The 25,711-nt window shown below is 33.6% G+C and overlaps 2 protein-coding genes across 3 annotated transcripts in view; both read right to left on the bottom strand.

The window, feature by feature from the left end:
• LOC127832111 (interferon-induced protein 44-like) overlaps positions 1–18,319 on the bottom strand; it is a 33,100-nt gene extending 14,781 nt beyond the window's left edge. For both annotated transcript variants that reach the window (XM_052357344.1, XM_052357346.1), the window contains exon 1: positions 18,294–18,319. The gene's annotated coding sequence lies outside the window, so the exon portion shown is untranslated. The remainder of the gene's footprint in view (positions 1–18,293) is intronic.
• Positions 8,068–12,546, bottom strand: LOC127831445 (interferon-induced protein 44-like). Its single transcript, XM_052356428.1, has 4 exons — positions 12,040–12,546; positions 10,397–10,594; positions 9,911–9,941; positions 8,068–8,411 (listed from the first exon to the last, which is right to left on the bottom strand). The coding sequence occupies exons 1-4, from the start codon at positions 12,544–12,546 to the stop codon at positions 8,068–8,070; spliced, it is 1,080 nt and encodes a 359-aa protein (XP_052212388.1).
• Positions 18,320–25,711: the final 7,392 nt, after the last annotated feature.

The following is a 25,711-nucleotide window of genomic DNA, read 5'->3' as shown; positions in this document are numbered from 1 at the left end:
CGCACGCGGAAACACACGCGCTCACACACGCGCAAGTACACTCACACACAAACGCATGAGCACGCACACGTAGGCACAAACGCGTGTGTGGATACACACGCGCTTACACACACAAGTACACGCAAACACACGCACGCGCGAACGCGCGCACACGCGCATACACAAACTTGCACACAAACGCTCATGCCCGCACAAACGCGCGTACGGATACACACCCGCTCACACACACACACGCAAGTATACGCAAACACACGCACAAACACAAACTTGCGGACACACGCTCATGCCCGCACCAACACAACACACGCACACAGCAAGCACGCACACACCCACATACCCACCCCCAACACACACCAGGTTACGTGTAACTTGTTAAATGTTGATGTCGATAATAACACATTGGTGGATCGACTCTTTTTACATTATTAAATGTAATCGATATCATATTGAAACCAGGAAACGTACATTTATAATACTAAATATAAAATCGATTTCTTTTTATACGTAGAAAAAGAAATTCACTTTTCAGTGATTTATTTTCCAAAGAGTGATCATCCATTACACGGTGTCATATATACTAATTGTTTGTTGTTGTTGTTTTTTTTCAGATCATTATCAATAATTTTACGATGTTGACAAAACAGTGTTTATTCATCCCTGAACATAATATTCGTATTCCTTTTTGTACATATAACCTTTTTGTGCTGTTTTCTTTTTAATCTTGCATGTGTGTTTAGACGCGAAATCATCCCAAAGACGATAATATTAAGAAAAACACAATGTATTTTTTATGAAATAGCTATTTTTGTAATTTGGATTGTGATTTTCTGCGCACAGTGTACTTATCTGACCTTTTATTTCTATTACACTAAAATTATCTTTCGAAGATATGAAAAAACAACAACTGTTTTTTAGAATTTACTGCCATACATTTTATGTCTCAGATCACTTTTTATTACTCAATTAGTTTTATTATTTCCAGTGTACGGAAATATGTTTTTTTCATGTCTCTATTGGAGGCCAGTCGTTTATTGTTCTTTTTTTCTCACTTTTGTTATTATTTCTTTTTACTTCCTCATTTCTATGGTATATTCATCTTTTTGTATCTCTAATCTTTGTTTCCTTGTTTTGTTTGTATGTATGAACATATGTCTTAAAATAGAAACCAACTGGACAAGCACACACAAATTATCATTTACATTACCCTCTACCGTTTTAAATGATTAAAATATGTACTTTGAATGTAAAAGGGCTAAACAATAAAGACAAACGAATAAAAATCTTCAAATGGTTAGACGAAAAAAAATATACTTTATGCCTACTACAAGAAAGTCACTTGACACACTCTTTAGCACAAATCTTAAAGGATGAATGGGACGGAGACATCTATCTTAGTGGACAACATACTAATAAACAAGGTATTGCTTTTTTGATTAAAAACAATACAGGGATCACAGTCGATAACTTAAACGAATTAATAATTGGCAGACTAGCAAGTATAGATATCAAAATACACGAAACACAATTAACATTAATCAACATCTACGGTCCTAACATAGACGATTCCACATTTTACGAAACATTACAAACCTTCATAATTAATAACCAAGATAAAAATATAATAATCGGTGGTGATTTCAATACTGTCCTGAACCCATCAGTAGATAAAAAGAAGGGAAACCTTTATACTCATCCTAAAAATAGAAACATTTTGAGTAACATTATTGAAAACTACAATATGATAGACATCTGGCGTACAGTAAATCCAAAAGAAAGCAAATTCACCTGGCACTCAAACACAAAAACCAACAATATTTTGTAGATTAGACTATTTTTTAATATCTGAGTCACTTTGCAACATTATTGACTCATGTAGCATTAAACCAGGATTTATGACAGACCACTCTCTAGTTGAACTTAAACTGCACAATATACAACCTGAAAGAGGCCCAGGATACTTTAAAATTAACAACAGCATCTTATTAGATACACAATACCAAACACAAATAAAACAGGAAATATTAAATACTGTTCAAAATAATAAAGACGCAAACCCAAACACCTTATGGGAAGTAATTAAAGGAAATATACGTAATACAACAATTAGATACACATCATTTAAACAAAAAGAAACACACAAACTTGAAACTGAAACCATCAAAACCATTGAAACACTTGAAAAACAATTGCATCAAACAAACACAAATGATACCACCGACATTGAAAATGAAATAACAATAAAAAAACAAATATTAGATGGAATCTATCATACACATCTCAATGGAATAATACTAAGAGCGCGTGCACAGCATGTTGAACACAATGAAAAAAACACAAAATATTTCGCAAACATTGAAAAACGTAGAAGTGAACAAAAAACTGTACACAAATTAGTAGTCAATGGCAAAGATATAACAAACAGAACTCAAATACTAGAAGAACAACGTTTATTTTTCGAAACCCTCTATAAACGAAAAAATGTTGAAGATAACACCCTTTTTAAAAATACACATCACGCTCTAAACCAGGAGGAAAAACAACTGTGCGACGGATTGCTTAATGAATATGAATGTGGATTAGCCCTAAAAGAAATGCAAAATAACAAAAGCCCAGGATCTGATGGCATCACAATCGAATTTTATAAAATATTCTGGAATGATATAAAAACACATCTAATTAATTCACTTAACTATTCATTTAACAACGAAAACTTAACTACTCTACAAAAACAAGGTATTATATCACTTATTCCAAAACCTGGAAAAAACTTAGAATCGTTATCAAACTGGCGCCCGATTAGTTTACTAAACAATGATTATAAAATTGCAACTAAAAGTATAGCAAACAGAATTAAAAAAATATTACCATCAATCATTTCAAAATCTCAATCTGGTTTCATAAAAGGACGCTACATTGGTGAAAACGTTCGTCTTATCCAAGAATGCATCAACTATTTCAACAATTCAAATAACCCTGGTCTAATATTCTTTGCAGACTTTGAAAAGGCATTCGATTCGCTTGATCATTCATTTATGTTCTCTTGCTTAGAAAATATGAATTTTGGCGAAAGTCTCATTCAATGGGTCAAACTATTCTATACCGATATTAACAGTATAATCATAAACAATGGCTTCTTTTCAAACAGTTTTAACATCGAACGAGGGGTTCGCCAAGGATGTCCACTCTCATCATCGCTATTTATTATTTGCATCGAGTATCTATCACATCACATCCAATCAAATAAACACATACAAGGCATATCACTAGAACCTGACGAAGAAATCAAACAATCCTTATTTGCCGACGATGCAACTTATTTTTTAAATGACAATTACGATTCTTTCCATAACCTAATAGAGTCGCTAACCCTTTACGGAATGACATCGGGTCTTAAACTAAACAAAAGTAAATGTACTGTGCTACGAGTAGGTAAATTAAAACAAAGTAATGTCCAATATAAAAAAGAAATGAAATTTAATTGGACATCCGATGAAGCCACAACGTTAGGAATTACTTTCACAAATAATGAAAAAGATACAGTTCTTAAAAACATACTACTAAAATTACAGAATTTCAAAAACTGCTTAAAATCATGGCATCATCGTAAACTTACACTAATCGGAAAAAACACAGTATTGAAAACGTTTGCACTTCCTAAATTAATATATGTATTAACAGTTCTCCCAAATCCACCAAATGATGTTATTAACGATATAAAATCAGCAATATTTAATTTCATATGGGACGGTAAGCCTGATAAAATAAAAAGAACTCAGTTAATTCAATCTGTAGAAAATGGAGGTATCCAATTAACAAACATTGACTCATTCTTGAATGCAATCAAATGCAGCTGGGTTAAAAGATACCTAGATAATACCAATACGAGTAAATGGAAACTATTCTACCAGAAAATCCTAAAAAAATATGGTGACTCCTTACTCTTTGAATGTAACATCAGCAATACTATCTTACATGAAATTGCAAACTAAAACATATTTCTGACTGATGTTCTATCAGCGTGGAGTGATGTCACTCATAACTTAGAAACCCAAACCAGCAGTAAAACAATTTTATGGAACAATAAAGACATAACTTCAAACAATAAGACGTTTTTCTATAAAGACTGGTTTGAACGAAGCATTAAATATGTCGACCAATTATATGACTACAGAATTAAGGATTTCTACTCCTTTGATAATATATGCTACATATACGGAATACCTTCAAATAATTTTCTGAAATACTACACACTAATCAAAAGCATACCCATACATATTAAATCTGAAATCAATACAAATAATACACCATGTACTCAAACAACATTTGTAGAAAACATACTTGGAAGAAAAAACAAAACAAATAAAATATTTTACACACTACAAATTAAAAACCCTACAGAAAACTCCAAAATCCAAAATAAATGGCAAGTCCTTTTTGGAGAAAATGAACTTAATTGGAAACACATATTTACCATGCCATATAAAGCAACTATTGAAAGCACACTGAGAAATTTTCAATATAAATACATCCAAAGAATTATAGCTACAAATAAATATCTCTTTAAATGCAAATTATCTAACTCAAATCTGTGTGACTTCTGCAGTGAAAACATTGAAACTATAGAACATCTTTTTTGGGAGTGCAAACACATCCAGCCTATTTGGAATCAATTAATATCTTTTCTTGAACAACATCAACTAAACGTTAAACTATCTTTCTTAAATATAAGTTTCGGAATTAACTCATTGAAATCAATAGACTGTAATAATATTGTGAATTTTATGGTCATATTGATGAAATATTTTATCTTAAACATGAAGTACAAAAAACTAGTACCAAATTTTAATTGTTTTGTCCATAGTCTTAAACTAAAAATCCAGATTGAGAAAGAAATAGCCCTCAGTAATGACTCATTACAAATCTTTGAACAAAAATGGAATCGGATTAAATTCTCATAATGTTTTGTCCACTTATATACATTCACTATAATGTTAGCTTATCTCTCTAAAACAGTTATGTTTATTTATTTATTTTTGTCAATCTGACAAGATCATTGTGAATATACAACAAAACACACAAGTCCAGCATGCTTTCTTCCGACTTTATACAACTCATCATTTTTCACAACTATTCCTCTGTTGTTCTTTTCTTTTCTCTCTAAAAAATATATATAAGCATATCTTGTATAACATGTTTGAACTTTATTGCTTTGTACAATCACTATGTTGAATGATCATATACATGTTTACATTGTATGTATGATATTGTATTAAAAAAAAAAAAAAAGCATTTCTGGGTTATCAACATAATGAGTTTATTGATAGTACACGCCGTCTTCCACTGGCGATTTACTGACCCAGCAGTAACCATGAAGGTCTTGGGGTATTGGGGATGAAACTTACGGGTTATGCTTAATTGTAACTGGGTCAAAATGTGTTTCTTTGTTTCGTATGAACCAAAGAGAGTAGTTCGCATTTCTCCACACTGAACAGTGTTACATGCTATACTTCAAAGACGCGGTGATGTTGCTAATGTTCCGGAGGATAATGCTAAAATCAGCCAATGGAGTGAATGGAGTTTATTCATTCGGGTCTGCTGGCGTTATGTGAAGGTCATCTCAGGTGAAAAGCTGGGTTAAAAAACTACGCTGAAAAAATAAACTAAGACTTATATATGTATGTAGATGTTATCACTTGTGTGACGTATTTACCTTGATATATTTATGCATATGTATTAATGTTTGTTCGAATAGCTGTGCAAAACCTTGCACTTTGAAACGTAGAACATGCGTTTCTTTTAACATTAACGTAGTTGTTCGTACAATCTAGTATTTGTTTTCTCACAGTGGGTCACATTAAAATACTAAATGAGGTTGATCCCATTAGATTCTGAACCCATTTATTAGGTACACAAAAGACGCTATGCTACGGAATTCCATAAACGACAGCCTACTGTCTACCACCAATTGCAAACTGCTTACTGTCAACTGTCTTCTGCTGACTGCCAACTGCTTACTGCCAACTTTCTACTGTCAACTATACTACTATAGTTATATAGTCTACTGTCTACTGCCAACTGTCTACTGCCGACTGCTTACTGCAAACTGTCAACTGTCAATTATACCACTATAGTTATATAGTCTACTGTCTACTGCTAACTGTCTACTACCACTGTCTACTGCCAACTGCTTACTGCCAACTGTCTACTGCTGACTGCCAACTGTTTGCTGGAAATTTTGGAAAAAAACAACAATTGATCAATAACAACGGAGGGCATATTACAAGAATACTGGACACAAACTTACACCGTTGGGATGATAAAGACGGCTCTGGCTAGAAAGCATGGTATATCGTACAGGTTCAGTATTGGCATAGATCTATTCAAAGACATGAGAGACAGTGGGGTTCTAGTTGTTAGTAATGCTTTTCACATATAGTATCTCCGGTTTTGTTTTATACCAGTCATTCAACGGACGGACAGCAAGAGCACCGCATAACGGGTGACAACGCTCGGCTGCGGGTGCAGTTTTGAATAAATAAAAGCCTGTCAGAATTTTTTTATAGAGGTAACAGTGACCTTGACCTTTGACCTAGTGACCCAAAAATAGTTGAGGCGTGTAGAACTCATCAATGTGCATCTACATATAAAGTTTCGAAGTTGTAGGTGGAAGCACTTTGATTTAGAGCCAATGTTAAAAACCTTAACAATTGTTAATGTTATACCACGACGACGGCGGACGGCGGACGACGAGCTTGCTACGACAATACTTCGTGTTTTCTCCGAATACAGCCGAGCTAAAAAACGGACCCCCCCACCACACCCCCCCCCCCCCACCCTAAGAGGCCAGCAGACAGATAGACACAGACAAAAACGTACCAACAAGCGTCGAAACCATCACACAGAAAACATAAAAGTCATATAAAACAGGACTGAAGACAAACAGTTAATAGAAATAGGGACATGACACCCCGCTTTGCCATATACTTGTTCTGTACCTGTACGATATACCATACTTTCTAGCCAGAACCGGCTTTTTCTCCTCAACGGTGTTATTGTTTACCAGTTTTCTTGTCATATGCCCTCCATTGTTATTGTATTTTTTCAAAATTTCCAGTAAGCAGTAGACAGTTGGCAGTTGACAGTAAGCAGTTGGCAGTAGACAGTTAACAGTAGACAGTTTGAAGTAGACAGTTGAAAGTAGACAGTTGGCAGTAGACTATATAACTTATATAAGTATAATTGACAGAAGGCAGTTGGCAGTAATCAGTTGGCAGTCAGCAGTAGACAGTTGACAGTAAGCAGTTGGCAGTTGGCGGTAGACAGTAGGCTGTCGTTTATGGATTTCCGTACTATACCGTTAGATCAACGATTTAAAAAAATCGGAGATTGATTTGAATGTTCACTTTTCGAACCTCGAAGTGACTGCCTTGTTATCGCTTAATACATGTGTAAATGGCTTTCGTTGAGAAGTATTCTGGACGCATAAGACAGGTGACCGTTTTATCAGACATTATAGGTACTGATTTAATAAACTTTTACTTGTATAACTATTATACTTAATAATCAATTAAGTTGCATTCTTTACAATACATTTGTTGTTGATGCTAAACATGTATAACCACATTTTGGCATTTCTCTTTTTTAACATTTACACCAAGTTTTATAATTATATACTTTAAATTTTAATTATTACCTACAAACAACCTCCGTTTTTGGACTGTTTTATTGTGTTTAAATTCATTACATAGACTTGAAAATAGGTATTAATTGTAAACTATACTGTTGGGAAATTCCAAAAAATGAAAGATATATTATATAAAATAAACACCGTCACTATGTAACAAAATTACACATTTAAAATAATGTTAAAAATAAAAACACACGTAATAAATAGTTTCTATGTTCATATACCGATCGATATCACACATTTATACAATATGATAATAGATAATTATCCATTTGCATTCAGTAACTCGACCCTCTCACCAATATAACATTTCGGGTAAACATTTCGAAACTTTTAATTTAATATCCGATTAACAAGTTTAAGCTACGAAATGTCTTCCATTATTCTTGGTCACTGCCTTTTTCTAATGATTCTCGTTTGTGAGGCTTCTCGTTGGAAGCAATGCAAGATTTTAGTTTGTCTTGCAGAACTTGAATGTAATCCTCTGAAAAGAAGAGTAGCTGACGCAGTGCAAGCAACGCCAAAATGCTGATGTTGTCATCAAGCTCCATTTCATTTTCGTAATTCTTCACCGGCAGTACATGGTTTCTGGGCAACCCAAACATGCTGGATACTTTGTTCACAGCATCCTCAATTTTCTTGCTGGTGAATACGCTGGAGAGTGTACTGGCAACATCCTGACACGCCAGGTCAACTTTGGTGAGCAGAACCGCTTGCGGAATTCCTGCAATCGTAGATAAAATCAACACAATGTGTTTATAAAAAATCAATAACAAATGAACGCATTATTAAAGAACAAACGATTATAAGTCAATATCAATGTTATTGAGAACAAAAGTCACACATAACTCCTTGTCATGTTGATTAAGTGAATAAAGGTTTATGAAAAACAATATGTCAACTATGTAAAACCAGTTTGCTTAACACACTAGCCCATTTTTGGTAAAATAAAATACAAGATGGTCGTCATTGTGTATTTCGTAGAAGGACATACATATACCAATCATGCGTATGCATTATGTTCATCAACTGGTGTTACGTGTTTTGATATTCGGACATTCCTTAAACTTTAACAAAATACAAGATACAAGATGGCTGTCAGTCTGCCATCTTAAATCTGACTAACGCAAATATCATGTCTTGCACTTCCACGTAAGGTCGTGAGAAACAAAAGGATTCATGTAAAATAGACAATGGCATGGCGATCATAATAAATTTAATCGGAAAAAATATGACGCCAACTTCTAAGCGTTATGTATATTGAAGCATGAGGCGTTTTGTGTAAATAAAAAATATTGTTTGAAAAACAAAAATAAATGTTGACCAACACTAATTAAATCTAGTAGCAGGGCGAACTACTCCAGTGTTGTTTAGGGCACAAGCACTCGGCATTAGCTACTACCCCCTCTAGCAGCTGCTACATCCCTCCCAAAACTCTCAAAATTGTACATTAGTGACGGAAAACTTGCAACCTATATATGTAAAGTCCACTTTAATTGAATAGGCATGCCATGTTAATATCACATGTATTAACCTTTTTGATTCAAAAGTCTTTGAAAGTTGCTCATCTTTTCGACCAATTTCGGTTGAATATCACCTACAGATGCAGCGTCGATGACAAACAAAACGCTGTGAATCTTTTCTGTGATCCTCGGTTTATAAACTAACGCAGGATGATCAGGGCAAAATTGTACGACTGGATTATACTGTCAAGTATAGAAATCATTTCTAAGCGTGTATATAATTATTTGAAAATAATAAATTACTCGTATGTGTTTCTTTCGCCTCGCGAACATCAGTTTGGTCATAAAAACGGATATTTACCGTACATAAAACTTTACATAACATTAAATGCAAAATAAGCGGGTAACTTAAAGACTTCACTAATAATTGGATTATAAACAAAACTTACGAATTTGTGGAAACCATTTGAATTGTGGATAAAAATGATAAATTAAATTAAATATAAAGTTGATACATAAAGACCATTAAATAAACATCTGGTTTCTAATTGTGAAAAAACCGTTGACCGTAGAAAAAAACTACTTTCTAACAATAAATACATATTTGAGCATATTTTAATAGTTTCGCACTCGCATTTTCAAAATACCTGATAATGATCTGGGATGTTTCCATCCAGCAAGTAGTTGAACTCCAGTATGTCCAGACCTTAATTGATCTCTAGACCACGTGTGTCACAGAGCCGGAAATTCAACGGCGCACCAGAACGCACCTTGACCGCATAAGGGTTGTACTGCAAACCGTACACCAAACATTTATGGTATGAAATACTCACGTTTAGACTGTAAAAATCTTACATAAAATCTTTGGATAAAACTAATAATAATATATTTATATAAAAAGTGTATTGATAGTCTTCAATAGATGTATACATAAAATCGATTCTATTTCAACACATATTAAGTAATTTTTTACTTAAAGTTAGGACAGGATTTCTGTACACGGTGATTGACAGAAACAAGAATACCTTCGGCAAATATTATGTTCAAATGTTGTCAAATGCGCTGTAAAAATAAAAAAATATATTTCTATATTTTGTATCTAAATTTCGATGTTTCCTAAACATCTTATAACTGCCTGATTCATCGGACTTTTGACTATTGGTAGATAAAACACTGTTTAAAAACTGTCGTATGCAGTCGCAGTCGGTACCAAGAATTTTGCTCATGTTTTACACTGATACCATACCGCAATTGTTATGCCATTAGAAGCGACCCAACATGGTGCATTATGGGAGATGCGACCCTTGAATACTGAGTTGACGGTGTTGTAGAAGCTTGACTTGCCCGTCCCCACTGGACCCAGCATCAGGATACGGACATCCGACAGTCCCAACTCGCAGGAGGGTTTGAACGATACGATGTCCTCGGTAAGCGTCTCAAGGTACTAAACTCATGATAACTTATGTTTTGAAGACTGTAAATGTATTGAACTGCAAAAATGTTTACTCTGATACGAATCTTCAGCAAGTATTGTTAAATGGGTATGTGATTTAAAAGTAAACAAAATCATTGCAGATTTGATTCGCCATACTTACTTCTTTATTTCATAATATATTTGTTATTTATGTATAAATGTACATGTAAACAATTATTTAATAAAGCGTGAAAACCTTTACCTTTTCAGTCCATTCCGGGTTTTTTCTCCAGGGTTGTGTTTGTTGTGGTTGTGACATTTTCCGCTGACCGTCTGTATATAATCAATACAAAATAGGAACATATTTTGTTTAGTATCATTTTGTATCGAAGACAATTATAACATTATTAAATTGTTATTGTTGGAACACGCCTATATGCTCTGAATATACAAATGCGTGTGCAAATATAACATAAAGAGCATCATGAAATAACGATCGATCAGTACGTAAAGTATAGTCTTAAAATCAAATCTTTCGCTATTGAATATGCAAATTTGTTATTGAACAACATATACATTCTTAAACAGAGTAACAGCTAATACCTAATACGCCAGTTTTAATGTAATTGGTTTTGATTATATGCCTGTAGACATTGACACCAACTTTAAGTATGATACGTGTACAGCTTTTTGAGTACAGACTTAAGAGCGAATGATACATAACGTTTTTTTTAATTATTGGACAGTAAAGAAGTGATTCAGGGGATCTAGCTTGCTATCAAATTTGGTCGCCTAAATGGTCACCATGCTTCATAATGAAACGATTAAAGCTATTTGAGTGACAGTGCGAACAAGATAAATTGAGACATTTTGTATCATTCAAGGGCCAATATTGAGAGGTTTTTCTGAGATCTGGCTGTTTTTCGAACTGCTATGGCCACAAGTATTATAACCAAGCACGGATCCATTACAATATATATCCATTGCGTAACACCTTGTCTGAATTGCGGAGTCGATACGGGGTAAGCTTTTAATTCAAAGGACGCTGTTTTATTGGTTTATGTATTTTTTGTTTAAAGTTGTCGAAACAAGACCAACTATAGCATTTGGAAATTCGTAAAGCAGAAATATGTATAATAAACAATAAAACAAAATTGCATTTTATATCGATTAATATTTAAGACAACGATACATTCCCACACACGCTCTCACAAACACACGCAAGAAAAACCGCACACACAGTATGAGCCAATAGCCTTTAGAAAAAGATCTATTGTCATCTAATTTAAAAATCAAACATAAAACTGGTGCCCAATAAACCTTTTGCAATAACACAATGCCAATGTGCATATTTAACGCAAAATACCCTATATAATTCGAATTGATGGGTTGGTAATATATATTTTACGATTATGAGACCGTCGGAAAAAAACATATTATTTACAGAATATTCTCGTACCGGTTATGGCGTATACCTCTAGTTCGGTCACTTGCAAGTTGCCATTGTTTATTTTGTCGACAGTAAGGCCTTGGTAGTCGAAGGAATGTACATTCATGCGGCCGTTAAGAGCGAAATAACCACCAGAGCTGTTCACTGTACCAGTGAATGCTTGCAGATCATTTCCACCACCAAACGTTGGCCCGTATGTAGAATTTCCACATAAACCATATTCTGGAATTTTTATTGGAAACTTGGTTGTTTTTTCGTTGCCGGAATACCTTAGTTGAAAGATAAACGCGTTTGCATCTTTCATATATGAATTGCTGCTGTTCCAGCTCAAACTTCCATAACCTCCATACACAGATCTTTGTTGGTTGTACAGCACCGTCACAGTGGGCCCCTGATTGTCACACTTCTGGTGGAATGTTGTAGCGTTACACCCGTCCCTGGTTATTTGGTAGAGAAGGGTGAAGATCTTAGGTCCCGTACCAATCCAGGAATCTAGCTGACTCATGTACTTATCTGACAACTGTCCCGCCATTCTCTAAGCTAAAGCAAAACTATATTATAATTACAATCAGAACTTTCATTAGGGACAGTTGATGTAAAAATTTGTGTATACGTCTACATGTTCCAGACGTAATTTTGCCTTTTACAACATCTATATCATATTACAAAATCAGTGACAGAGTCGTTCTCATTTAAAGATGTAAAGCAAGTGTTTTTTGCATTTAAATGATTTAAAAATAACGTTACTTTCAAAATATGTATTGCTGGTGTTTGGTGTTTTTTACTTTAATATGACATAGTGCATTTACTGAGAAAGCTAAATAAAAAGTGGATGTTTTTAGTAAAATGTACGTCAGTAAGGTTTATGTATGTATTTAGTTATTTTACGAGTGCTTTGTAAAGTTGATGCATCGATTTGGCCGAGAGTAGTTTTTTTTCTCATTTATTTGTCACATTTCTTTACAATGTAGTATACATCTATAATTATCAGAAAACGGAATACATAAGAAAGTGTTTGAAAATATGTACCTTTTTGTACTTTAACATGTCAAATGTTTAGCGTATGCGTGAATACATTTTACACAATGTTAACAGTGTCAATGTCATATTTAGAAGTTTCTGATTTACAGCAAATCTGTTATCTTTACGAAACATAGAGGTTTTATATCTAGAACAATCAAATACAATTAATATTTTACAACATGGTGTGTTTCAATCGTATTGTTGTTTTTGTTTTTGTTTTGAGAGAGATTATTTTTTATTGTTTTGCCATCATTTTTTTATAAATATAATTATTTGTGGTTTGTAGAAGGTATGAATCACCTGAATTGAACCCAATTTTTAGGCGTTGTTCATATTTATTTTTTACGAGGGCAATCTCAGAATTAATTGTTATTCTCGTATTTAGGTATTCAATTAAGTGAGTAAAGGTTGGTATGCATTTTGTGTATTTCATTTTAAATATAAAAGATTTTAATAGCATCATAATAAAGTTAAATACATCCGAGTGTAGTTTTTGTCAGTGCATCCAAAGAAAGCATTGGTTTTATTAATTTTAATTAATATGTTTTACTGACAAGAAATGTTTCCATCTTTTTCCATATCATTGGAACGTGTTGGCACTCCCAAAATAAGTGGTCTTTTGTTTCAATATGTGATTGACAAAAATCACATAATGTGCTGTTGCTAAGTTTGCATTTAAAAAGATATGTATTTGTGGGGACAATTCGCATGATACATGTATATTGAAAGCTGCGTAAAGACATGTCGATGGTTGAAATTTGGGGTACAATATGGATTTTCTTCCAAGTGGTTGAGTCTATATCGGTAAAATTTGTGTTCCATTTGTTTTCAATAATGTCATGGTCCTCGTTTTTCAACTGAATATCGTACATACATTTATTAGGGTATTTTGTTTTGAATTACTCTTTTGACAAAGTTTCGTCTGGTTGATTGACATCGAGGTCATTAATTCTTTCTTCAGTTTTATATTTTGCTGGGATAGATGTAATTAAGGTATTGAATTTCATAACGTCATTGTTATTGATGTCGTAGAGGTATTTAATGTTTTCAAAATTATACATCGTTTTATTTCTAAAGTCAAAAAGTTGACAAATGTATTTTATACCTCTGCAATACCAATCGCGATAAAATAATGTTTTTCCGTTGGCGGTTATTGACTTGTTGTTCCATATCATTTCCTTTTTGATGCGTTTTTGTGAATGCTGTGACTTGTATATTGCATTTGCTGCATACCACGATGCAATGACGTCGTGAGGAAAAGTGTTACCTCCGCTTATTTATGTTAAAGTTTTTTCACTGAGTTCACTTTCAAAAATTAGTTCGTGTCCATATTTATTTAATTTCAAGTCTCATACAAGTTTCCAGTTACCACAGTTTTCTGAGTGTAACTATCTTTTTATCAAGCTACTTTTTATTGAAGTTAAGAATTTATTAATGTTTGTAAGGTTTAAACCACCACTTTCACACTTTTTATACAAAATGTTTCTTTTAATTGTGCCTGGCCTGTTGTTCCATATAAAGTTAAATATACTGTTTTTATATTATTTAGTATTATGCTAGAAGAGTTCGGTAAAACTGAAAATGGGTAGATTAATTTTTGGCAACGCAAACGTTTTAATGACAGTAATTTTGCCCATTATGGAAAGTTTCCTGTGTTGACATTGTTTTAAACATTTGTTAAACTCATTCAGCTTTGGGATTAAATTATTCTGTACATTCAAATCACTTTGGTTACAAAAGTGATTCCTACAGTTTTTGCTTCTTGAGATGTCCAAATAAAAAGTATTTAATTGCAGAATTTGGTGTTGGTTTTGTTCAAGGATCCAATTCGTAATATCGTTTATCTCGCGGTATTAAGGTTAAGGCCAGATATCTTTTTTTAAATTCAGTCAGGGTTTCCTTTAATGTTTTGAATGATTGCTCGCATCCATTGATGAAAAAAAGTTGTGTCATCGGCGAAGAAGGTTTGTTTTATTTCTTTTTTCAATACATTTATGCCTTTCATTTCGCTATTTTTCTCAATATGGTTTGACAAAAGTTGCGAGCATATAAAAAATAATGTGGATGATAATGGGCAGCCTTGTCTGATTCCTTTTTAAATTTCATTACTATCTGAAAGATGCCCATTGTGTACGATTAGACTTTTTATGTTAGTGCAAAATACTTCGATCCACTGGATGAGATTTGACCCAAAATTCAATTTCTTAAGACATTAAATTATAAATTTATGGTTTAAGCTGTCAAAAGCTTTTTCAAAATCTGCAAAAACAAGGGCTGTTTGTAAAACATGCATGCCCCCCATATGGGCTCTCCGTTGTAGTGACAGCCATTGTGTGAGTATGTTTTTGTCACTGTGACCTTGACCTTTGACCTAGTGACCTGAAAATCAATAGGGGTCATCTGCCAGTCATGATCAATGTACCTATGAAGTTTCATGATCATAGGCATAAGCGTTCTTGAGTTATCCTCCGGAAACCATTTTACTATTTCGGGTCACCGTGACCTTGACTTCGACCTAGTGACCTGAAATCAATAGGGGTCATCTGCGAGTCATGATCAATCTACATATCAAGTTTCATGATCCTAGGAATAAGCGTTCTTTAGTTATCATCCGGAAACAATTTTACTATTACGGGTCTTCGTGAACTTGACCTTTGACCTAGTGACCTCAAAATCGATAGGGGTCATCTGCGAGTCATGATCAATGTACCTATGAAGTTTCATGATCCTAGGCATAAGCGTTCTTGAGTTATCATCCGGAAACCATTTTAATATTTCGGGTCACCATGACCTTGACCTTTGACCTAGTGACCTCAAAATCAATAGGGGTCATCTGCGAGTCATGATCAATGTACCTATGAAGTTTCATGATCGTAGCCATAAGCGTTCTTGAGTTATCATCCCGAAACCATTTTACTATTTCAGGTCACCGTGACCTTGACCTTTGATATAGTGACCTGAAAATCAATAGGGGTCAACTACGAGTCATGGTCAATCTACATATCAAGTTTCATGATCCTAGGCATAAGCGTTCTTGAGTTATCATCCGGAAACCATTTTACTATTTTGGGTCACCGTGACCTTGACCTTTGATCTGGTGACCTGAAAATCAATAGGGGTCATCTTCGAGTCATAATCAATGTACCTATGAAGTTTCATAATCATAGGCAAAAGCGTTCTTGAGTTATTATCCGAAAACCATTTTACTATTTCGGGTCACCGTGAGCTTGACCTTTGACCTAGTGACCTGGCAATCAATAGGGGTCATCTGCCAGCCATGATCAATGTACCTATGAAGTTTAATGATCCTAGGCATAAGCGTTCTTGAGTTATCTGAAAACCATTTTACTATTTCGGGTCACTGTGACCTTGACCTTTGACCTAGTGACCTGAAAATCAATAGGGGTCATCTGCGAGTCATGATCAATCAGCCTATCAAGTTTCACGATCCTAGGCCTTAGCTTTCTTGAGTTATCATCCGGAAACCATTTTACTATTTCGGGTCCATGTGACCTTGACCTTTGACCTAGTGACCTAAAAATCAATAGGGGTCATATGCGAGTCATGATCAATCTCTCTTTCAAGTTTTATGATCCTAGGCCTAAGCGTTCTTGAGTTATCTTCCGGAAACCATTTTACTATTTCGGGTCACCGTTACCTTGACCTTTGACCTAGTGACCTCAAAATCAAAAGGGATCATCTGCGAGTCATGATCAATGTACCTGTGAAGTTTCATGATCCTAGACCCAAGGGTTCTTGAGTTATCATCCGGAAACCACCTGGTGGACGGACCGACCGACAGACTGGCCGACAGACCAACCGACCGACATGTGCAAAGCAATATACCCCCTCTTCTTTGAAGGGGGGGGAATAATAAAATAACAATCGAGGTTTTCTGTTGCATTTAAGTGTTCTACAACATCAAATATCAAACGGACATATTCTCCATTATCAATTTTTCATAAATCCGGTTTGGTCAAAGGATATAATTTCGGCTAAGCATTGTTTAATTCGGTTTGCGATGGCTTTTGTAGCAAATGTATAGTTTGTATTTAATAAACTTATAGGTCTCCAGTTTGCGAGGTAATCTAAAACTTTTCCTTGTTTAGGTAGAAGTGCAATAATGCTTTGTTTTTGCAAATCAGTGAGTTCGCCATTACCAAAAGTCTGGCCGAGAGTTACTGAAAACTCGAGTTCTTGTTTGTAAGACGAATCGATTGATTGAGTAGTAAGTGAGATTGTTATCGAGTAAACCATAGATCGGTAAAACGCCTTAATTATTACAGTAGCTGTATACAAACTTGATTCAGCGACTTTGTGAGTGAGTGATGGTATTTGAGAGTAAACATTTGAGAACAACTGGTTAATAATTATACAGAAACATTTGTTTGCGTTTAAATTTTTACTCTTGGTGTTTGTATTGAATACATTTTTTTAGATCTCTGTATAAATGTGAAAGGCATTGTGAGGAACAAGTGTTTAGATCAATGAAATTGTATCACTAGCCATTAACTAACTACAAAATAACACGTGGTATGGATGTATACGAACAGCGTTCGCAATATGTGTTTAAAGATATTTATCATTTAAAGTATTGCAAACAATTCTAAACTTAAAAATCAGAGTTTGACAAAAAATGAAGACATTAACGAATGTCTATTTTAATATTAAAACATCGATAGCTTGCAAAAAGATGATGCTATATGCTTATAACGGTCAGAGATAAGTTTTTATCAGAATAGTTTATTGTTTAGTTTTTTTATTATTTTGTCCCAATTAACTTATGTCCGTGTTCCAATTTTTCCATAAATGGGACACATATTGGAACATCAAAACGTATCATTTTGCATCCGCGTAGTTTAGTTCGTTTTCGTTTTACTCCATTTTTAAATAAATCGATATTCTATATTACTAGTTGATATGCATTTATTATTGATTTATGCCTTTTAATTTTGCAAGAAGCATCAACAATACATAAATTGTTTCAAAATCTATTATTCGCCACTTTCTTTCCTAGACCTTGCTTAATTTAAATGACACTTATTTTTGTTTTATAGATGTTTCATATTCTCGTCGTAAGCCTAATACGCTTTAAGTCATTTTCTAAATAATCTGTAATATTTGATAAAAGAAACATTCACGATGTAATACATATACACTTAATATGAATTGCGTACATACATATATGTATCCCCATTATCTATAAACTTATATTTATTATAAGGATGTCAAATAAACTTAACTTAGTGTATTTACCTGATGAACCTCAACCACAACGTTCCACTTTCGTTTTGCTGGCATGCGCGACCATTAACTGCGTGTACTCAAAACAATCGATAGCTCATAGTACAACTCGTATCACGCTATCGTTTATTAAATGTCGAATTCACGGGTAGTTAGTCGTTTAAAATAAAAACGTGTGACATTATCATTGAACGGGATAAACACGGCTGGACCAAGTAGATGTAAGTTGAATGCATATAAAAGTTAGATTAAAACGTTACTATTGTGTATAATAGTGGCATATTATATGATGCGTACAATGCTTTCTACACGTTGAAAGATGCAGGTATAATGAAAGTTTCTTTGAGTGAGCAGGTAGCGTTCTGTGCGTCACTTAATCAATTAATAAGAAATGTACACAATAAACAAGTTAAAAGGCGTGTAAGAGAATCATTTAAATGCTATTTTCAATAATTGTATGAGAAATATACCATTTCAAACACGGAAGCATAGTGTGATTGATTGCATAAGGTTATTTTTAATTGTTGAAACAGGCTCAGCAATGATATTACAATTAAAACTATCTTTTAGTTCTCGAAACATATTTAATATGGAATTTCACAGCATATTAGTAGAGCAAAAATATGTTGATATGGGTTACTAAAAAGGTGCCTACTTTATTAACATCTGGTAGGGGGATCTGTACTTTCGTTTTCGTACCCATGCACACTTAACTACGTTTTATATGTTTAATAAATTTTCAATTCATCTATACGATTCATAATATTATTTGTATTTTTCGTTCGAATGTGCCACGTTTTCCCCTAGACCGTGCTAGCACAAATAAACCGATTCCCAATATATGCTTCATATTTTTGTCCCAAGTCGTTTACACGAAAGCAGTTTTCGGAAAATATTTACCTGTAATATTTGATAAACAAAATAATCAAAATGAAACACGCTACAATTAAGACGATTTTACACATACAGACAGTACATTGATAGCGTACATGAACATATTAAACCAAGTCTTACATTCCCTTATATAAAATATCAAGACTTTTGTTTACCTGATATAGTGCAATCAAGACCAGTTAGACAAATTTATAACAAAGGGAAGTAACTATCGGTTACTATTAAGACGTCCTGAAGTCGTTCGTTACAATAAATATCCGTAAAACTGACATTGCAAGGGGGGTTAATTTCTTAAGAAAGAACAACAGACGATGTTATATGAAAAGTAATCATACATAAACGAGTTTGTGTTACTTAGGAGCACTGTATGCACAAAACATAAAAGCGGAAATATGTGATGAAATACAACATATTGACCTGTTTTGATCTGCAAAAAGATGGAGACTGTGAGACAACATTTCCGTAACGAACTGCATCATTTGCGAACGTTCTTTCATGGGATTTTACGCGATCTCCCAAGACTAAAAAAGAACCTACCATATATGTATTTAATAATTTTGATTCTTAACGTTTTTATAATTGTCAATACACGCAATACATAATTATTTAATGTTTATCTTATAACCGTTTCTTTTATCCTAAAAGATCTTGCCATATGTATTTGTTAATTTTGATTCTTAGCGTTTTTATAACTGTCAATACACGCAAAACATGATTACATAATGTTTATCTTATAAACTTATCTTTTATCTTTAATAAGTTGCTTTAATAAATGTTGGATTTCCTGTTTTTAAGAATGGACTTAATTTTTGCTACCTTATGTATATCTGAAATCTCATGTTTATACATATTCCATAAATAGCACAATTTTTACCGATTGAAATTGTAAGAGAAATCAATAAGTTTTGATTTATTTCCATGTGATAAACTCTATACTTGTTGGACAATTGTATTAAAACAGGATTATTTTACCCACTAAAAAGTGATCAATTCACATTGACATATTAATTTAACTAAAATTTCACCAATATATCAAACACATTTATACCATGACAAATAATTTACTTTAAACATGTTCTGAATTACTAATAGAAGAAAGTTAGTTAAACTAATGAATCTATTTATTTTGTATGCCCCCGGATTGATTGATCGGTGGTATATTGTTTTTAGCCTGGTTGTCATTGTATGTGTGTGTGTGTGTGTGTGTGTGTGTGTCCCAAAACTTTAACCTAAACTTTTACCTTGGTCATACGCAACCCACAATAACCCATAATCCATGTCCATTTTCCACACATTACGTATCAATCTTCACAAACCTAAATCATTATATTCCACACATTCCCTATTTATACACCTTCCATGTTTCTTCACTTCAATAACACAAGCCTTTTAAAAACCCATAATTAAATCAACCTCTCCACCACCTTCTTCCCTGTCATAATCCCACATCCCCACACCAAAACCACTATAATCCCTTTCCCCACATCCACACCAATATACATGTAATCCATAACCGACCCACCCTAACCCCTATTTCCGTATTTCACGACGCCGTTTCTTGACGCTGTCAACAAGAGACACTGCGAGGCCTGACACAGGGCCACGTCTGTGATGACATCATTGTGACCCTGGGGCAGGGCCTCGGGACCCCGAGGCTGTGAGTCCTCGGTGGGGGCGGGCTTCTTGGTGTACGACTCCACTATCACCTCTGTTCCCTCGATCAGCTGAGATCCGAACACAAGTAACACTGTTATACACTGTTGTATAGTTTTTTATTCTTCAACTGTTCATAATTTTGATATCTATTATTTTCTTGGGCATTTTAAGTTTAGGGTTAGGGTTAGTACAGTACTACTAATACTACAACTACTAACCATAACACTACTTGCCTATCACCCTGTGCCTTCTAAAAACTGAGACCCTAGGCTCAGACAGACACAAACACAAACCACACCATTAGACAAATTTGTTTTTTTTTCCATTTCAACTGGTCATAATTGTTCCTTTATTTGTTTGGGCATCAACTGATACAAAAGGAACATGGCTTAAATAAAGTTTGGAAATAAAGGAACAGAACTGAAAACAATATTTTGACATAAGCATATAATTTTGTTTGTTATGTACTGAACGCTAATTTAAACGAGCTGTTCTTATTTTCTATATTTTCAGACGATTACTTTTAAATTTACGTCGCGTTGTGACTGGAAAGGGTATGATGTTGGTTTAAAGCAGCTGATTCAAAAAGTATTCATATGCTAATATATTCTATTCCTATTCTTATGATTGAACTTCTCTACATGTATTTACAAGAATAAGTTTCGCATGGCACATATGTGCATGTTTGAATTATATATATAGCGATATACCCTGCAGTTCAGTTCTTTAGATATATTAGAAGTATGTCGTCATGTCAACGGGTGTCTCGAGACTCCTAAACTGAGCTGTGTCATTGAGGTCCATCTCAGATGCACATTGAAGACTTATGTGTATGCATGTATGTTTCGAAATGCCTTGTCAAATACAAAGTCCCACGTAATGTGTCGTTGTTTTATTATTTATAATGAAAAAAAGTGTTACTTTGAACTAGGATAATACTGATGAATGTATTGATGATGATGATATTATCGATGAAGATGATGATAATGTTGTTGACAGCGATGTGGATTATTTTATGATTTCAATAATAGATCCCCGGTATTCACAACGTTGATGTTGTGGTTTCTCCAATAATTATCTTAATGAGATGAGACCAGAAAATAAGATAAGGAGGTTTGGATGTTTACGTTTTCTTTTATTGTATAATTATTTTCGTTATTTATTTATATTTTCATAAAAGAAGGTGAAAAGCTGGGTTGAACAGCTATGCCGAAACATAAACTGAAACTAATAAAATGTATGTATGTAGATGCATCATAAGACTATCAACCAGTAATTAAACACTGTCGTTGATATTATTTATAAAGTTTTTACTTGTCTGGTGTTTTACCCTGATATATTATGCAAATGTATCCATGTTTGTTCCAATAGCTGTGCAAATCAGTGCATTTTGAAACATAAAACATTTAATTCAGTTTTGGTTTACGCAGGTATGCATAAAGTCGTCATAATAAAGTCGACGTAACCCATGCGCAGAGTCGTTACGCGCGCAACTTTTATCATCAACATAGTTGTTATTACATCATGGTATTTGTTTTCTTACAGTGGATCTCAGTTATAATATTAAAGGAGGTTGACTCAATTAGATTATAAATACATTTGCCGCACAATAGACGATGTAACGTTAGATCTACGATACAAAAAATCGATATTAATTTGAATGTTCACTTTTCGAACCTCGATTTGACTGCCTCGTTATCGCGTAATAGATATGTAAATGGCTTACGTTGTGCAGTAGACTGGTCTATGGGCGCATAGGTGACAGGGACCGTTTAATCAGAATGAATAGAGACTGATTCAATATAATTAAAATTGTATTAATTGTAATGCTTTATTAATAATTTAATTTGCATTCTTTACACTACATGTGTTATTGATACTAAATATGTATTACCACATTTCGCACGTCACTTTTTAAACATCTACACCAAGCTGTATCATTAATTAGTTTTAACCTTTTATTATTACCTGCCTGCACACTCCGTTATAGTACTGTCTTATTGTGTTAAAAATTAATTACTTAAAGCGAGATTATACGATTTTCATATGTGTTAAATTGTAATATATTGATAATATGCTACAATAGCACAAATAGGCAATAAAAAGTATACGTTAAAGACGAATTTCATAAAATGCAGCAGAGACAAATTAGCGCCCCGAGCCGATTGTGACAAAGATATTTCGTACATATTTTCCTACAATAACCAAGGCATTCGTCTTTTTATTAGGATCAGAGTTAGTGTTCGCGTTTCGTATGAATAGATATGGTTGCAGGAATTTAAAATGAACCGTTAAACTAAATTTAGATTCACATCGTACATGCAAGATTTACCTGCTGGCGATTTCGACTGTACAGACATTTTCGATTTCAGAATTAAATATCTGGCTTATTTCGCATTTTTCGACACAGGTTCTTCTTAACTTTTATTTTCACTTATATTCAAATATATGTTTAATAAGTTGTTTACACAGTTAATATACATTCATAAATATTTGTTAAAATCATATAATCTCGCTTTAAAAATACGTATTAATTGTAAAGTATTTTGTTGGGAAAGTCAAACAAATGAAAGAGATATTGTGTAATATATACACCATTATTAGATAGATAGATAGATAGATAGATAGATAGATAGATAGATAGATAGTAAGATAGATAGATAGATAGAGATAGATAGATAGATAGATAGATAGTACTGATGAGATGAAGATAGAATAGATAGATAGATGATAGATAGATAGATAGATAGAAGATATGATAGATAGATAGATAGATAGATAGATAGATTCGATAGATTAGATAGATAGATAGATACGATAGATAGATAGATAGATAGATAGATAGATAGATAGGATAGATAGATAGATAGATAGATAGATAGATAGATAGATAGATAGATAGATAGATAGATAGATAGATAGATAGATAGATAGATAGATAGATAGATAGATAGATAGATAGATAGATAGATAGATAGATAGATAGATAGATAGATAGATAGATAGATAGATAGATAGATAGATAGATAGATAGATAGATAGATAGATAGATAGATAGATAGATAGATAGATAGATAGATAGATAGATAGATAGATAGATAGATAGATAGATAGATAGATAGATAGATAGATAGATAGATAGATAGATAGATAGATAGATAGATAGATAGATAGATAGATAGATAGATAGATAGATAGATAGATAGATAGATAGATAGATAGATAGATAGATAGATAGATAGATAGATAGATAGATAGATAGATAGATAGATAGATAGATAGATAGATAGATAGATAGATAGATAGATAGATAGATAGATAGATAGATAGATAGATAGATAGATAGATAGATAGATAGATAGATAGATAGATAGATAGATAGATAGATAGATAGATAGCTCGCTCGCTCGCTCGCTCGCTCGCTCGCTCGCTCGCTCGCTAGCTCGCTCGATAGATCGCTAGATCGATCGCTCGCTCGCTAGCTAGCTAGCTAGCTAGCTAGATAGCTCGCTAGCTAGCTAGCTAGATAGATAGATAGATAGATAGCTAGATCGATAGATAGATAGCTAGCTAGATAGATCGATAGATAGATAGATAGATCGCTAGCTAGCTAGCTAGATAGATCGCTAGATAGATCGCTAGCTCGATAGCTCGCTCGCTAGCTCGCTCGCTCGCTCGCTCGATCGCTCGCTAGATAGATAGCTCGCTCGATCGCTAGATCGCTAGATCGCTAGCTCGCTAGATCGCTAGATCGCTAGCTAGCTCGCTAGCTCGCTCGCTAGCTCGCTCGCTCGATCGATCGCTCGATCGCTAGATAGATAGATAGATAGATAGATAGATAGATAGATCGATAGATCGATAGATAGATAGATAGATAGATAGATAGATAGATAGATAGATAGATAGATAGATAGATAGATAGATAGATAGATAGATAGATAGATAGATAGATAGATAGATAGATAGATAGATAGATAGATAGATAGATAGATAGATAGATAGATAGATAGATAGATAGATAGATAGATAGATAGATAGATAGATAGATAGATAGATAGATAGATAGATAGATAGATAGATAGATAGATAGATAGATAGATAGATAGATAGATAGATAGATAGATAGATAGATAGATAGATAGATAGATAGATAGATAGATAGATAGATAGATAGATAGATAGATGAGCAACATAACATAATACAACAACACATACATACATTAAAATTTAACAACATTTAAAATATGTAATTAATGAAATGCTGTGTGATTAACCATGTCAGTAAGCATCAATATCAAGGATGACACAAAAAAGAGATGATAATCTCTTGTTTCCATTGTGGTCCTTTCTACTGATGGTGGTCTGACATAGAGAGGCATTGACCATGAAAACATGACCAATAAAAAGAATCATTACAATATGAAAGAACAAAGGTAGTTATAAAGATGACTAAATTATGTTGTTGCCCAATTGATTATGACAATATAACAAGATAAAAAAGAAAGACCTTATAGTAACTGACCTATGTAGCTATCTCAGGCTAAAAGCACAATGTTACAAATAAAATAATATCACATTACTCTTGGGACTAGTTAGGAGTTAAAAACATAACAAAAATAAATAGGACAAAAACTATAATTCTAAAAAGTGGTTCTTAACCGCTCCTTTAAAAGTATCGAAAGTGGGAATACTCCTTATATGTGGAGGTAACATGTTCCATAACTTACATCCTAGGTAAGCAAATGACTTTATCCCAAAGCTTTTAACCTTTGGAGGCACAAATGACCCATGTTCACTAGACCTAGTTCTATAAGTATGAACAGAATCCTGAGTTACAAAGTTTTGACTCATGTAGCTTGGAGATAGGCCATGCTTAATTT

Source organism: Dreissena polymorpha, chromosome 5 (assembly GCF_020536995.1).
Source record: "Dreissena polymorpha isolate Duluth1 chromosome 5, UMN_Dpol_1.0, whole genome shotgun sequence".
NCBI classification, from domain to species: domain Eukaryota; kingdom Metazoa; phylum Mollusca; class Bivalvia; order Myida; family Dreissenidae; genus Dreissena; species Dreissena polymorpha.
Note: the sequence above shows the minus strand (reverse complement) of the source record. Positions and strands in the feature narration are given on the sequence as shown.